General features: G+C 45.2%; 1 protein-coding gene across 3 annotated transcripts in view; it reads right to left on the bottom strand.

Annotated features, from left to right (window-relative positions):
- The window catches only part of nfatc2a (nuclear factor of activated T cells 2a), a 38,919-nt gene that overhangs the window by 23,203 nt on the left and 463 nt on the right, over positions 1-15,253 (bottom strand). For 2 of the 3 annotated variants that reach the window (XM_084184891.1, XM_084184893.1), the window contains exons 2-6: positions 13,408-14,341; positions 13,014-13,182; positions 4,741-4,943; positions 4,238-4,410; positions 1,791-1,931 (exon numbers count right to left, since the gene is read on the bottom strand). In XM_084184891.1, the coding sequence (XP_084041017.1) occupies positions 1,791-1,931; positions 4,238-4,410; positions 4,741-4,943; positions 13,014-13,182; positions 13,408-14,341 (1,620 nt within the window). The remainder of the gene's footprint in view (positions 1-1,790; positions 1,932-4,237; positions 4,411-4,740; positions 4,944-13,013; positions 13,183-13,407; positions 14,342-15,253) is intronic. The other variant, XM_084184892.1, reaches the window with a different exon arrangement.

Genomic DNA, 15,253 nt, shown 5'->3' with positions numbered 1-15,253 from the left:
ATAGTCCCTAGGTTGTGCATCTGGTTTAATAAGAGCTGATGTTATGGTTAGTGTTTGGGTGACGACTGCCAAAGTAAACCAAGTAGCTGCCGTAAGTGCTGTAGATGAATCAATGAGACTCTTCCCTGCGGACTCAGTATTGAGGATATTGAGTTGCAATTAGGGGACATAAATTGTACATCCTTTCTACACAGTGGCTGCGTTTACACAGGCAGCCCAGTTCTAATATTTTGCCCATTAATTGGCAAAATATCGGATCTGATTGGTCAAAGACCAATTAGTGGCTAAAGATCAGAATCGTCTGCTTGTGTAAATGCATCTAGACAGTCTGTGTTGAGACCGAACTCTGTGACTAACAACTTCCTAGGGCGGCAGGTAGCTTAGCGGTTAGAGCGTTGGGCCAGTGACCGAAAAGTTGCTGGTTCGAATACCTGAGCCGACAAGGTGAAAAATCTGTCAATGTGCCCTTGAGCAAGGCACTTAACCCTCATTTACTCCAGGGGTGCCGTACTTGTACGGCTGACCCTGTAAACCAACACACTGCACCTATCTGGTGTATGTGACAATAAAACATATTTGTTTACTATGACAAACAGAGTACATCTCTTAAGTACAGTATACAATCCTGTAAGCTGTCAGTGAAGAACATGAACAATCTGCACACGATACTAATACTGTCAGCTTGTTGAATAATTGGGTGAAGTCTAAAATAAACCTACAACAAAACCTTGCTGTGATAAGCTTCTTATCCTAAAAAGGACGCCAATATTTAGTATCAGGAGGAATCTGAATGTCATGCAAATATCTGAGCGGTGGGTGAGGAGGAAAGGTCAGGATTCAAATGACAGACAGAAAGTACGGTGGCCTTTACTATTACTCAGTCGCATTGATTCATACAGCAATATCTGACACCATCTGTGTTGTAATGGTGATTCTGCCCTTCCGTTGTACAAGTTAAGATCTTTAAATAGTTGTGTCACAAGGCCTAACTAAGACTGGATTGAGCAGACCAATAAGAATGCAGTAGTAGAATTATTGTACTGGGATGTCACAAGCAAGGCTAGTAGCTCATATTTATTTTCCTAATGTACTGAGGTATTTGAAGCTTGTCTACAGATGTGTGTACATACAACATGCAACAGAGGTCCTATTCTATGCACAACAAAAGAAACAGCATAATGATAACATAACACATGGATAACAGGCGGGGAGGAGAGGGCACAGTAGAGTGAGGCTTCTGCCTTATCTGATGGATCATGCAAACTATTGATAGGTTAAACGTAGCATGGCATAGCTATACATTAGTTTAAAAGTGGTGCTGCGGTAGTGAGTTTTGAAACTGTGTAGCTGAATATGTGGGGGCATGGTCAACAAGATAGCAGGGTTGTGGTCAATTCCATTTCAATTCCAGTAAATTCAGGAAGTACACTGAAATTCAAATTCCAATTCTCTTCAATGCTTTTCAATGAGGAAAATTTAGAATTGGAATTTGGTTTACTTTCTGAATTGAATGGAATTAAAATGGAATTGCAAAAGGCATGGGTAATTACTATACATCTGATTATCATGGCTGGTTTATGAGGGTAAATACTTTTGCAAACCTTCTGGCACATAATGCAAAAGGTTTTTCTTCAACAGAATCTGGCAACTGTCAGAAGAAAACTGCCAAACATTTTCCTGGAGCAAAATAACCGTAACATTTTAAATAGATGAGGCGGCACATCATACAGCATATGGACCATGCCACTATCATATCCTCCCTCCCCCAGAGGTGTTGACTGAATACTCACCATGGGTTTTCTCCATAAAGATGACTTTGGAGTCGGAGCTGAAGTTCTGTCCCGTCAAGATCATCTGCTGACCTCCCAGGACAGAGCAGCTATCCATGTCTTGTTTCTCCACCATTGGCAGCTCATGGGCCGACCGCTGGGCTGTGGGATGGAAGAGAGAACATGACGTTACACACTCTGTGGTACTGATAGGTCATGTTGGCGTAGTGGGTAGAGGACTGGCCGCCGGGCTGTAGGACAGGAGACGGAGCATAGTATTATTATGACGTGACGTTACACACTCTGTGGTAGGTCAGTTTGATCTCAGGTTGATGTTTGCTTTGAACTCACAAGGTAATTATTGACAGATTGCAATGAATGAGGCTTGTACCGACTTCACTTCAAAACCATGCTTCCTCATTGTGTATTTCAAATATTTGTCTAAATATTAGATTTGTGTAAACATTAATATGGGCCAATGACTTGGTACAGTACAGTACATTTGGTGCAGTGGGAGGATATGAATGAAGGTTGTAATGTAAATTGCGGCTAAACACTAGAGGCCTGGACACACAGAGCACATCATGGAAGTGGGACTCTGTCCAGTGGAAACAAATGACAGTGTGCAGTAACCTACAGTACAGAAAAGGGGCAGAGGGGAGGAGGGGGAAGGAATATGGAGGATGGACCTCTCCAACGCTATCATCATTACGCAATGGACCGTATGTTGGCATATGTTCAACAAACCCTGTGACCTGTCCGTGAAGTAGACGCTGAACGGCTACTGTACTGTATTCTCTCCCGGTACGGTAGATTTACGTTACAGCATTAAATGACTCAGCGCTTCTCTTGCTATCTATAGTGACTGATCTTATTCCTCTGGATCAACTGTCAGCAGTCTGAAGCTGATTCATGCCAGCTAGCCAGCTTGGGTTACAAAGGGGCCAAATTAATCACTTGGAATAAATGGGAAGGGCAGTTGCCCTCGTTTTAGCCGGTTCATGTTTACTACTAGAGAAGTTTGGCAATTACATTTAAAAACATTTAGTACACTAAATGAATGGCGTAGTTACTTCCTCAAGCTTATCGTCGTCGTCCTTAATTACTGAAATTCAATCTCCACTGAGGCTTGTGAAGTGACCTTTGGACAGTCTACTATACTGTGAGTAAACAATGAGGATGATACCTGGAGGCTAGTCTCTTCAAACACATCACTGACGGACAGTTTCATTTGCTTATCGGCCATTTTGACCGATGTGCTGAGGGTGTTATAGTACGATTGTTCAAACACAACTTTGCACCTGATTTTTGGGGGGGTTCGGTGACTCCAGCACTACATAATCATGAACACACACATACATACACAGTGCTGAGGGTTGAGAGAATCAAATGAAATTTGTCACATGCACCAAATACAACAGGGAAAGGGAAAGTTGATACCTAGTCAGTTGTACAACTGAAAGCATTCAACCAAAATGTGACTTCTGCATTTAACCCAACCCCTCTGAATCAGACCACCACGGGGGGCTGCCTTAATCAACATCATAAGGCACCCAGGGAGCTGTTGTTGGGGCTTAACTGCCTTGCCTGCTCTGGGATTTGAACCAGCAACCTTTTGGTTAATAGCCCAACATGCTTAACCACTAGGCTACCTGCCGCCCAACAGGTTTAGACTTTACCGTGAAATGCCTACTTACGAGCCCTTTCCCAACAATGCAGAGTTCAAAAGTAAGAAAAATGTGCACACTAAAATAACAATAACGAGGCTATATATAAGGAGTACCAGTACCGAGTCAATGTGCAGGGGTACGAGGTAATTGAGGTAATATGTACATGTAGGTAGGGGTTAAAGTGACTAGGCAATCAGGATAGATAATAAACAGAGTAGCAGCAGCGTATGTGAAGAGTGTGAAAATGTGTCAATGTGTGAGTGAGCGTGTGTATGTGTATGTGTGAGTGTGGCGTCAATATGCGTGTGTGTGTGTTTTGTGTGTGTGAGCATATGTAGTCTGTGTGTGTGTGTGTGTGTGTGTGTGTGTGTTGGAGTGTCGGTGTAGTATGTGTGAGTGTGTGGGTAGAGTCCAGTGAGTGTGCATAGAGCCGGTGCAGGAGAGTCAGTGCAAATAAAAAGGGGGTCAAGCCTAATCATAAAAGAGGCTTTGTATGTCCGTGTGCCTGGACTCTCAGCACTACTCCCAGCTCATTTCAATTAGCAATGTTTACTATGTGTGTTACCTCTGGTTAATGTCAGTCCAATGAAAACAGGCAAGAAGAAACATAGGTGGAAATATACTGCACTGTGTAAAATCAACATATAAGCTCATGTTAAACCTAAGCCACCCTTTAGGACACATCTATAACAGGCTATAGAAGGTATAGACAGAATTATACATATAATAAAATCATAGAATCATAGAACATAGGTTTATGATATATAGAATGATATGTGTTGGATCTATAGTACTTACAGCACTCGATTGGATGGGAGGCCACTTGCAGTGAGATGTGTTGCCCATTGGGTTGGGGTATGTGGACACGGAACACCAGACGCACACGAGTGTTCTTCCGTCCGATGTCTGTCTCGCCCTTCCTCAGCTCAATGTCAGCATTCCTGAGCTTCAGGATCCCAGCACAGTCGATTCTGTGAGAAACACACCAATATGAACTACTGTAAATCCTGTACCGGTACACAAATGTTGTATTATGATTACAACTGATATGGCTAATTACATCAGACCTGTGTTCAATTAGTATGCTATTTTTCATTCAAATACTTGATTGACCTTGCCTGGCACAATGGAACAAATGGAATAGTCTCATCAGTGCAAATCCATCCTGCCCATCTTGTGGCACTGGAGACAGGCTGAGTAAACATGCTGAAAAGTTAAATACTATCTGAACCCAGGTCTGCAAAGGACACTGCTTTGTATGGGTGGTGTTTGGCATGTGTCACTACTCTAGCTACTCTCACATTGCTTTCATGTTGTTCTTGGGCTCCAGAGGGATCTCCAGGACCTTGGTGGAGTTGATGATCTTCTCGTAGCTGGTGGTGGTGACCGTCTTGCCCGTGATGCGGTGAACCTGGTAGAAGGCGTGAGGCTTCAGGACCCTGTCATCTGCAGTCCCGATGAAGATATGAAGGCCCAGGGGCTCCTTACCCCTGTAGCCATGCAACTGGAAGAAACACCAGAGGAAACTCCAATAAAAAAAATGTTCACATGAAGTCAAGGGCGGCAGGTAGCTTAGTGGTTAAGAGCGTTGTGCCAGTCCCCGAGCCGACTAGGTGAAAAATCTGTCGATGTGCCCTTGAGCAAGGCACTTAACCCTAATTGCTCCTGTAAGTCGCTCTGGATAAGAGCGTCTGCTAAATGACTAAAATGTAAATGTCAAGATGTTCACACACTTTATAATGTGTCATTTTTCAATTTAAAGAACATTTCTACTCTGCCTGTTCTTTTTCACTCCTTATATACTGCACACACACTGGTAGGTACCCAGTGTTTTATTACATAGTTGAATATATATAATTATAGTTTTTTGTCATTATTCTGCCTATAACTATATGTATTATTTTGCCAGTTTGCTGCTAACAGTTTTGGCTGAACATGAAGCTAACACCTTGGTAGACACACACTGCTGGAAACATTAGTATTCTCCAGTCCTCAACATTAGAATTCAGTCAGAGTCTCAATTTACTGTTGAGAGAATAGTAGAATACACAAGGTGCAATTTCAAAACTTTGTTGCAGCAGTTTTCCTCTTGTTATATGTCACTCACTGACAGTCACTCAATTAGCCCATATCAGTTAAAATAATTTAGATTGGTAAATGAGTCTGCTTAGTCTAGCCAGCTATCTACACTTGTAGTAATTTTTAACATTTAACATTTAAGTCATTTAGCAGACGCTCTTATCCAGAGCGACTTACAAATTGGTGCATTCAACTTAGGAAAGCCAGTGGGACAACCACATCTTGATCACAGTAAGCACACTTCTTCAAACATCATGGCCGAATTACCGACCGGCCCCCATTGATTTTGTTAGTCGCTCTCACTCAGATATCATATTAACCTGGCATAAGACATGGCAAAATGTGTAGAATTGCAGGAAATTTGCTATAAAACTTTTTTTTCTTTTTTTTCTACAAAGCAAACTTATTTGTTTACCTTTTGTTAATAAAATACATTTTCTGCTAACAGATAACTCAGTATGTATTAAATTACCGTTTTTAATCCCGGTGCTGAGTTTAGGTAAATGTTATTTGATAAAATATAGAATTTGGCCTTTACTACAATAGCCCATAGAATCGCATTGAATAACACATTCATAAATGGCAAAAAATACAGTCAAAAAATGTATCATATGGTATAAGGTTTTTAAGTGTCTGTCCTATATCTAGGAGATATAAAAAAGCTCAGTAAATATTTGTGCTTTTTTGGACACATATTTAACCCCTTATTTTTGTTGGCACAAAACTACCTCCATACTTCCATTCATTTGTGTGGGTTACATTCAGACAAGTCCTGTGACACTGGTGGGTGTCACGCCCTGGCTCTGGGGACTCTTAAATGTTGAGCCAGGGTGTGAATTTTCTATGTTTAGTTTTCTATGTTTTTGTTCTAGATCGTGTTGATCTATGTTGGCCAGGGTGGTTCCCAATCAGAGACAGCTGTAGCTTGTTGTCTCTGATTGGGGACCATACTTAGGCAGCCTGTTGGCACCAGTTAGTTTGTGGGATCTTGTTCCGTAAAGGTTTGTGTTGTGTAACCTCAGGACTTCACGTATCGTTTTGTTGTTTTGTTCTTGTGTTGTGTACGAAATAAAATGTACGCTTATCACGCTGCGCCTTGGTCCGCCTCTTCCTGTAACGATCGTGACAGAAGATCCCACCTAAAGAGGACCAAGCAGCGTGTCCAGGAACAGACAGCCTGGACTTGGGAGGAGATCCTGGACGGGAAGGGATCCTGGACTTGGGAAGAGATTCAGGCCGGAATGGATCGCTGTCCTTGGGAGGAGACTGTGGAGGCGCGCTACAGAGAGGAGCAGTGGCAACGCAGAGGGTACCGGCCGAGGAGGAAGCCCGAGAGACAGCCCCAAGAAAAAAATTTTTGGGGGGCTAAAAGGGTGGTTGGCGGAGCCTAGAGTTAGAGCAGAGCCAACTCCCCGTACTCAGGCTAGGAAGCGTGAGACTGGGCAGGCTCCGTGTTATGCGGAGCCACGTACTGTGCCGCGATTGTTCCGGCACAGTCCTGTACTAGCACCACGCACGTGTCGTGCTAAGATGGGCATGCATCCAGGACAGGGTGTGCCGGCTCAACGCTCGTGGCCTCCACTACGCCTCCTCGGTCCCGTATATCCTGCGCCAGTGCCACGTGCTGTAGCGCCAGTACGAGTGCACAGCCCTGTACGTCCTGTGCTGATGCCTCACACATATTGTGTGGAAATAGGCATTCAGCCAGGACGGGTTGTGTCAGCTCTCCGCTCCAGACTTCCAGTCAGCCTCCACAGTCCGGCCCGGCCCGTTCCGGCTCCCCGCACCAAGCCAGTGGTGCGTGTTCCCAGTCCAGCCCGGCCTGTTCCTTCTCCCCGCACCAAGCCAGTGGTGCGTGTTCCCAGTCCAGCCCGGCCTGTTCCTGTCCCTCGCACCAAGCCAGTGGTGCGCGTCGCCAGCCCGGTCCGGCCTGTTCCTGTCCCTCGCACCAAGCCAGTGGTGCGCGTCGCCAGCCCGGTCCGGCCTGTTCCTGCCCCTCGCACCAAGCCAGTGGTGCGCGTCGCCAGCCCGGTCCGGCCTGTTCCTGCGCCCCGCACCAAGCCAGTGGTGCGCGTCGTCAGCCCGGTCCGGCCCGTTCCTGCTCCCTGCACCAAGCCAGTGGTGCGCATCGTCAGCCCGGTCCGGCCCGTTCCTGCTCCCCGCACCAAGCCAGTGGTGCGTGTGTCCAGTCCGGCACGGCCCGTGCCTGTTCCACCGGTGCCTGGTCCGGCACCGGTTAGCTGCTCCACTCCGGAGTCAGAGCAATCCGCTCCACCGGGGTCCGGTCCAACTCCAGTCAGCGGATCCACTCCGGAGCCAGAGCAATCCGCTCCACCGGTGAACAGTCCAGCTCCGGCCAGCGGCTCCAGTCCGGAGCCGGTAAGGTTTGGTCCACCGTCGTCGGGTCCAGCTCCAGTCAGCGGGACCAGACCAGGGGCGCAACGGGGAGGTGGAGAAAAGGTGGTGGTCACGCCCGGAGCCGGATCCGCCTCCGAGGCGGAATGCCCACCCGGCCCCTACCCTCTTGTGTTTGTGTGGCGCGGTCGCAGTCCGCGCCTTTGGGGGGGGGGGTACTGTCACGCCCTGGCTCTGGGGACTCTTAAATGTTGAGCCAGGGTGTGGATTTTCTATGTTTAGTTTTCTATGTTTTTGTTCTAGATCGTGTTGATCTATGTTGGCCAGGGTGGTTCCCAATCAGAGACAGCTGTAGCTCGTTGTCTCTGATTGGGGACCATACTTAGGCAGCCTGTTGGCACCAGTTAGTTTGTGGGATCTTGTTCCATAAAGGTTTGTGTTGTGTAACCTCAGAACTTCACGTATCGTTTTGTTGTTTTGTTCGTGTGTTGTGTACGAAATAAAATGTACGCTTATCACGCTGCGCCTTGGTCCGTCTCTTCCTGTAACGATCGTGACAGTGGGGGTCGTAGAGCAAAACGGACAACACCATCATGTTCGTGAGAGTCTCCCCTTTCCATAGAGGGGTCATAACCGTTCGGACGCTACAGATGTTTTCGTGAGAAGACCGATTAGATTTTTGTCATGGTCTGACAAACACCGCTGAAGCTCGGCCAACTTCCACCGCAGATGTGGAAGGCCGACATAGACGGATGATATCTCTAGCTTAAACTGACGGATTGTGATGGCTATTTTTTTATTATTTTACTTAGATTGATGCATGGGTGCGTGAATAGCCTCTTAAGGATGAATGTGTAGCGGCTAATTGTATAGCTAATAGGCTATGTGTTTGTAGATCAACTGAGGTGAATGAAGCTAGAGCAACCAGTGTTATAATGAATGACTGGGGGCATTTTTGCTTGTTTTCTGCTGTTCTCCAAATAGCATTTTAGAGTTTTTAAATTGTATATAAATGCAGTAAATGAGCATGACCTTTCAACCCAAAAAAAATTGGACAGGCCTGTCGGAGGACACTAGTCACAGATGGTTTCTTTTTGTCCTAAAGTAATTAGAATTGAAAGGAATTACGTAGGAATAACTATCATTCACTGGCATGCTTGTTAGATGAGCAGAAAATGAGACTGCCAAGGCCTTAGCTTGGCCACATGAGCCAATGTTCCACGGACACTTTCAAGACAAAAGACAGAAAGCACGGTCTACGTTCATTCCAGTACTTCTCAAGTTTTTATACAGGGGAGGGGTCTGGAGAATTGAAGGTGGCAACATAGAAAATACATGTTTATAAAATGACGTAAAAATCCTATTCATAAATGTTTATCAAAATCAATACATACAATTGCAAATAAGCTGTAGGCCTAGTTGTCGCCAATGTTCAGCTAAATAATAAAAGTATGCTTGCAACCTTGTCAGACGTCTACACGTTACGTACTTCTCTTTTAACTCATACCACTAAAACCCCCTATGTATCTGTCACACACACATACACACACACGCACACACAGTGTCAAGCTCATGATTTTTCAGACAGATACTTTTAGTTGCAAGTTCACGCTTTGTGGTTTTTGCATGTTTCCTTCCAAGGTAGTCTCCGGTCTCTCCACTAATCTGCATCTGTGTGTGTGGTGGGTGTATATACACTGAGTGTACAAAACATTCCTAATATTGAGTTGCACCCCCTTTTGCCCTCAGAACAACCTCAATTCGTTGGGGCTTGGACTCCACAAGGTGTCGGAAACTATTGAGTGTGAAAAACCAAGCAGTGTTGCAGCTCTTGACACACTAAAACCTACTACCATACCCCGTTCAAAGGCTCTTAAATATTTTGTCTTGCCCATTCACCCTCTGAATGGCACACATACACAATCCATGTCTCAATTGTCTCAAGGCTTAAAAATCCTTATTTAACCTGTCTCCTCCCTTTCATCTACACTGATTGAAGTGGATTTAACAAGTGACATCAATAAGGGATCATAGCTTTCACCTGGATTCACCTGGTCAGTCTATGTCATGGAAAGAGTTCTTAATGTTTTGTAAACTCAGTGTATTTTGTGTGTTGTGAATTATTTCAAACCAAGTGTCATGGAAACATTTGTCTTCTTGCTAAGAAACACAGCACTGTGGTACCCCTCACAGCCCCATGTTTTCAACCACAAGCAGACTTCTGTTCATTTGGTCCTTGGTGGCCCCTTTACACACTGGTCCCATGACAGTGTCTCGGGAGACAGGATTGATGAGCTTTAAGTCAGGCATACTCATATGAAAAACAGAAATGTAAAGTTTCGTTACATTTTGACACAATTTATACATGCTGTATACAGCTAGTAGCATTTCTTGTGTAAGCTGAACTTAAAGCGCAGCTGAAGGCAAGAAACAACTTCTCTGATTGAAAACGGCCTATGTGGCATCAATATTGTTCAGAAACATTTATTCTAGTGTCAAAATTGACTACAAAGTGTAAATAGGATAATTTTTGTCATAAAGTCAGTTTCGTTCAAAACTAAGTTTTGTAAGTGAGTTCGTCATGACTTGAGGGTTGGGTTTTGATTTCGACAATGCTCACTTGCCCACTAACACAGGATACACAGCTGAGGCGATTGCACTCTATCCAATCCTACTGCAGAACACACAGATACTGAGACAGACTGCCCAGCAGCGCAGCGGATCGGACTTTGTTTACATAAGACATGACACACATTTTTTTACTTGAGAAATACTCTACCAGACACCTTAGCTAGATGTACAATTTCCCAACTAAACCTCCTCAGCAAAAACGTCTCAATTAATGATCAGATTTCATTAGTTATCTTAGATTCAGTCTGACTATTTTGAGGAAGTGATACTGGCTTTGTTCCTATGGTGTCTCATTGGGGACAAACATTAGTAACTGCCACATCGAACTACATCCCCAAGACTAAAATCTTGTTTTCTTAATGAGCAACAGAGAAATACATGTGGAATCGATGCGTTCAGACGCTCTTTCATAAAAGGCATTTCCACGTCTGTATATTTTAAGCAGGGCCTATAATTTTCAGTTCATATTTTAATGTTTCCACGGCAACGTCTTGAAAGCTTCCTTGTTGTTGTTGATTGTCAGAACCTGGCCTGGCGGAAATTAAGCATTTCTCACTTTCCATTTTCTGTCTCTCACGGTCAGCGAACTGTGCCTGGTGTTGTCCAATCATGTGGCTGGCTTCCTCCCAGTCCCAGACTCTGAACTCTCTCCACTTTACTTTTCCCAGTCCCCCTCGCTCTGACTCACTCATTGCAACCATGGCAACCGGCTTCTCAAATGGCCTGTTTAGTATTTGCAGCAGTATACTATTTTACTCACTGTGTCAGACTCAGCTACCTGTGTTCAACACCACGTATTCATGTCACTATAGTTTCTGCCTACATTCAACAGTTGTTAGTAGTTCCATGTAAACAAAGTCAGATCCGCTGCACTGCTGGGCAGTCTGGCTCACTGTCTGTGTGTTCTGCAGTAGGATTGGATAGAGTGCAATCGCCGCAGCTTTGTATCCGTGTTAGTGAGCAAGTGAGCATTGTCGAAATCAAAACCCAACCCTCAAGTCATGACGAACTCACTTACAAAACTTAGTTTTGACGAGACTGACTTTATGACCAAAATTATCCTATTTACACTTTGTAGTCAATTTTGACACTAGAATAAATGTTTCTGAACAATATCGATGCCACATAGGCCACTTTCTCTTAGATAAGTTATTTCTTGCCTTCAGTTGCGCTTTAAGTTCAGCTTACATTTCTGTTTTTCATTTTTGCATTCAGTATGCCTGACTAAAAGCTCACCACTCCTGTCTCCTGAGACCACTGTCATGAGACCAAATAAAAATAAATCTGCTTGTGGTTGAAAACATGGGGCTGTGAGGGGTACCGCAGTGCTGTGTTTCTTAGCAAGAAGACAAATGTTTTCATGACACTTGGTTTGAAATAATTCACAACACACAAAATACACTGAGTGTACAAAACATTAAGAACTCTTTCCATGACATAGACTGACCAGGTGAATCCAGGTGAAAGCTATGATCCCTTATTGATGTCACTTGTTAAATCCACTTCAATCAGTGTAGATGAAGGGCAGGAGACAGGTTAAGGAAGGATTTTTAAGCCTTGAGACAATTGAGACATGGATTGTGTATGTGTGCCATTCAGAGGGTGAATGGGCAAGACAAAATATTTAAGTGCCTTTGAACGGGGTATGGTAGTAGTTGCCAGGTGCACCGGTTTGAGTGTGTCAAGGACTGCAATGCTGATGGGTTTTTCACGCTCAACAGTTTCCTGTGTGTATCAAGAATGGTCCACCACCCAAAGGACATCCAGCCAACTTGACACAACTGTGGGAAGCATTGGAGTCAACATGGGCCAGCATCCCTGTGGAACGCTTTCGACACCTTGTAGTGCCCATGCCCCGACAAATTGAGGCTGTTCTGAGGGCGAAAGGGATATTCTTAATGTTTGGTATATTCAATGTATATTGTTCATAGAAAATTAAATAAATAATAGCCTAGAAGGGTTTTACTGTAGTAATGTCTGGAATTCAAGTATGGGAGTTGATGTGAGGATACAGTAGCTACCATGTGTAAGATATCAGTGCACGTTCTAACTAATTTCAGTGAGTGTGAAAGGCTGCTAGGGAAAAAGAGAGGAGGAGTGAGAGAGATAGGGAGAGATAGTGAGAGAAAGGATGAGGTAAAGGATGACAGATAGAACGTACACAGTACCACACAGTAGTCATTTTCCTAAGCCAGGCCCTGGGGCAGTAGAACAACATGCTATAATGATGACTAGGAAATACCATTACACGTAACAGGCCTTCCTACTCAGACTGTCCTACACTAAAAGGGGCTACCTAGAACCATAAAGGGTTATTCGCCTGTCCCTCTTTGGTTCTAGAATATATATTAACCTTTTTGGTTAAAGGTACTGTAGATTCCTTTCACTAAAGGGTTCCTAAAGGGTTCTTTGATGGTTCTTCATTGGGTGAAAAGGTTCTACATGGAACCAAAAAAGGTTCCCAAAAAGCATCTTATTTTCTAAGAGTGATACAGAGCCAGCAGCGTACCTGGACAACAGGATGACCTCCAGTGGGGGCTTTGACCGCTCCCCTGCTCCCCTCTGTCTCATAGTGGGCTCGGTGGTGAGGCTTGGGCTGCACGTCAACGTGGAGCTCGTACTGGTCTGTATGGCTGGGGACAGGCCATTCCAGAGGGGGCAGAGAAGACACTGGGATGCTACAGGAAATAAGAGTTGGAAAAAAGGGTTAATTTTCTGTGCAATGATTAGGCTACTTAAAGTGTGGTTCCTAAGGTGGTCATATAACTCATGTAATACAATGTAATAGACACTAAATCTGATTCATAATATGGGTGTGTCCCTGGCTATGCAGAAAGTAATCCAGTACTGGCCTACTAACTGCACCCTTTACCTATACAGTACAGGCTTCCTACACCATTCACCTGCAGAGGTTGGGGACCAGCTGCTTGGTCCAGATGGGAGGGATCACAAAGAAGGACTCCGCCCCAGTTTTACTCTTAACGTCCTGCTCACAGGACACCAGGTAGTTGACCTCCCTGTGGTTCTCTGGGTAGAGGGCGTACGCCTGGTTGGCCGTCTTCACTACCTTGGTGGGGATCAGATCAGGCTGGACAGTGCCGTAGCCGTTCATGGCCTCAGCCAGACTGTTGGGGGTCCCGTAGTGGGCACCTGCATTCTGTTGGGGGTGCTCCCCGTGGCCCCCGTGGGGGGAGGGACTGCGGGAGCGGATCCCGGTGATCAGGCTGGGGTTCCTGTACATGTCGTATGTGCGCTTGCCCTGTGGGGAGGTGGAGCGGGATCCTGGCCTGATGGATGGGGAGGGCGAACGGGGGCCGAGGCAGCCGTCCTCGGTGCGGGGGGAAGTTCCCGGGGAGGTGCGGGGGGAGCCGGTGTGGATGTTCTGGAAGCGGGGGCAGAGGTCTCCGGCCCCGGTCTGGCCACTACTAGGGGACACGCAGGGGGAGGCCCAGGGGGAGTAGCTCTCCGAGTGCCAGCTGGTGGAGGAGTTGCTGCTGGCTGGGCTCAGGCACAGGGGCTCGCGGTATGCCAGGCTGTCGTGGCCCGGGACGGTCAGAGTGGGCCGGGGGCTGATGTTCAGAGGGTGGTTCTGCAGGGAGTCTTGTCCATGGCTGTAGTGCTCACGCGACGGTGTGATCTCGATCCTGGGGCTCAGGGCGATGCCCCCAGGCCTAGTGTGGTCCAGGTAGTTTTTAGCCTCCAGGTGTTCATAACCAGAGAGGCTCTCTGGGTTGTGCTCGCTGCACTTGATGTCGTAGGGGGAAGCCTCCTCCAGGGGGTAGGCCAGACCAGATGCAGGACTGAGGACTCTCTGTGAGGAGAGATGTGGCTCATCTACTGAGAGGGAGATAGAGGACAAGGAAGAGAAATCATCAAAACAAAATATATTATTTATAAAGGGACTGTCCATAGTCTGTAAAATCATTTCTCACTAAAGATATGACGTTTTCTCAGAAATCACACATCTTTCTTTGGCTCCATGTTTGCAATACAGATCAGAGCCACATTAAATAGAAATTGCTAGCTGTGCCACTAGAGATCCTGGTTCGAATCCAGCCTCTGTCGTAGCCGGCCGCGACCGGGAGACCCATGGGCGGCGCACAATTGGCCCAGCGTCGTCCAGGGTAGGGGAGGAAATGGCAGGCAGGGATGTAGCTCAGTTGGTAGAGCATGGCGTTTGCAACGCCAGGGTTGTGGGTTCGATTCCCATGGGGGGCCAGTATGATTATTTAAAAAAATAAAATAATGTATGCACTCACTAACTGTAAGTCGCTCTGGATAAGAGCGTCTGCTAAATGACTAAAATGTAAAATGTAAATGTAAAATGATGTATTCTTTGAATTCAACAAACAACAATTTCAAATAATGTTGTTAATAATTTTTATTCAATCCCTTTGATCAGATTGATTAATAATCATAGAAAACTAAAGGCTTAGGTGTGGGAACTATTCACATCATCAAAAGGGTCCCTTTGTGAATGTTAGAATATTTGTAAACATTAACCCATTATGTACATAAAACAAATGACAGATGATGTTTTCCAGTTAGAACGTGTATTGAAACAAGCTAGCCATGATTATACAATGTATAACAAATGCAGGATCAATTGTTTCATTTTTGTCAAAAGTTTTAAATTTCCTTTTAGTAATGTTTACTAGAACTAGAAGTGGAAGGACAATAACATTCTGTCAAAATCACATCTCTGTTTATTTGTTTTCAGTGACGCCACTGCATTTAACGTTTTTGTCT

This window comes from Coregonus lavaretus (assembly GCF_964263955.1).
Source record: "Coregonus lavaretus genome assembly, chromosome: 20".
Taxonomy (NCBI): Eukaryota; Metazoa; Chordata; class Actinopteri; order Salmoniformes; family Salmonidae; genus Coregonus; species Coregonus lavaretus.
The sequence above is the reverse complement of the archived record's forward strand: the minus strand, read 5'-3'. Positions and strand labels throughout refer to the sequence as shown.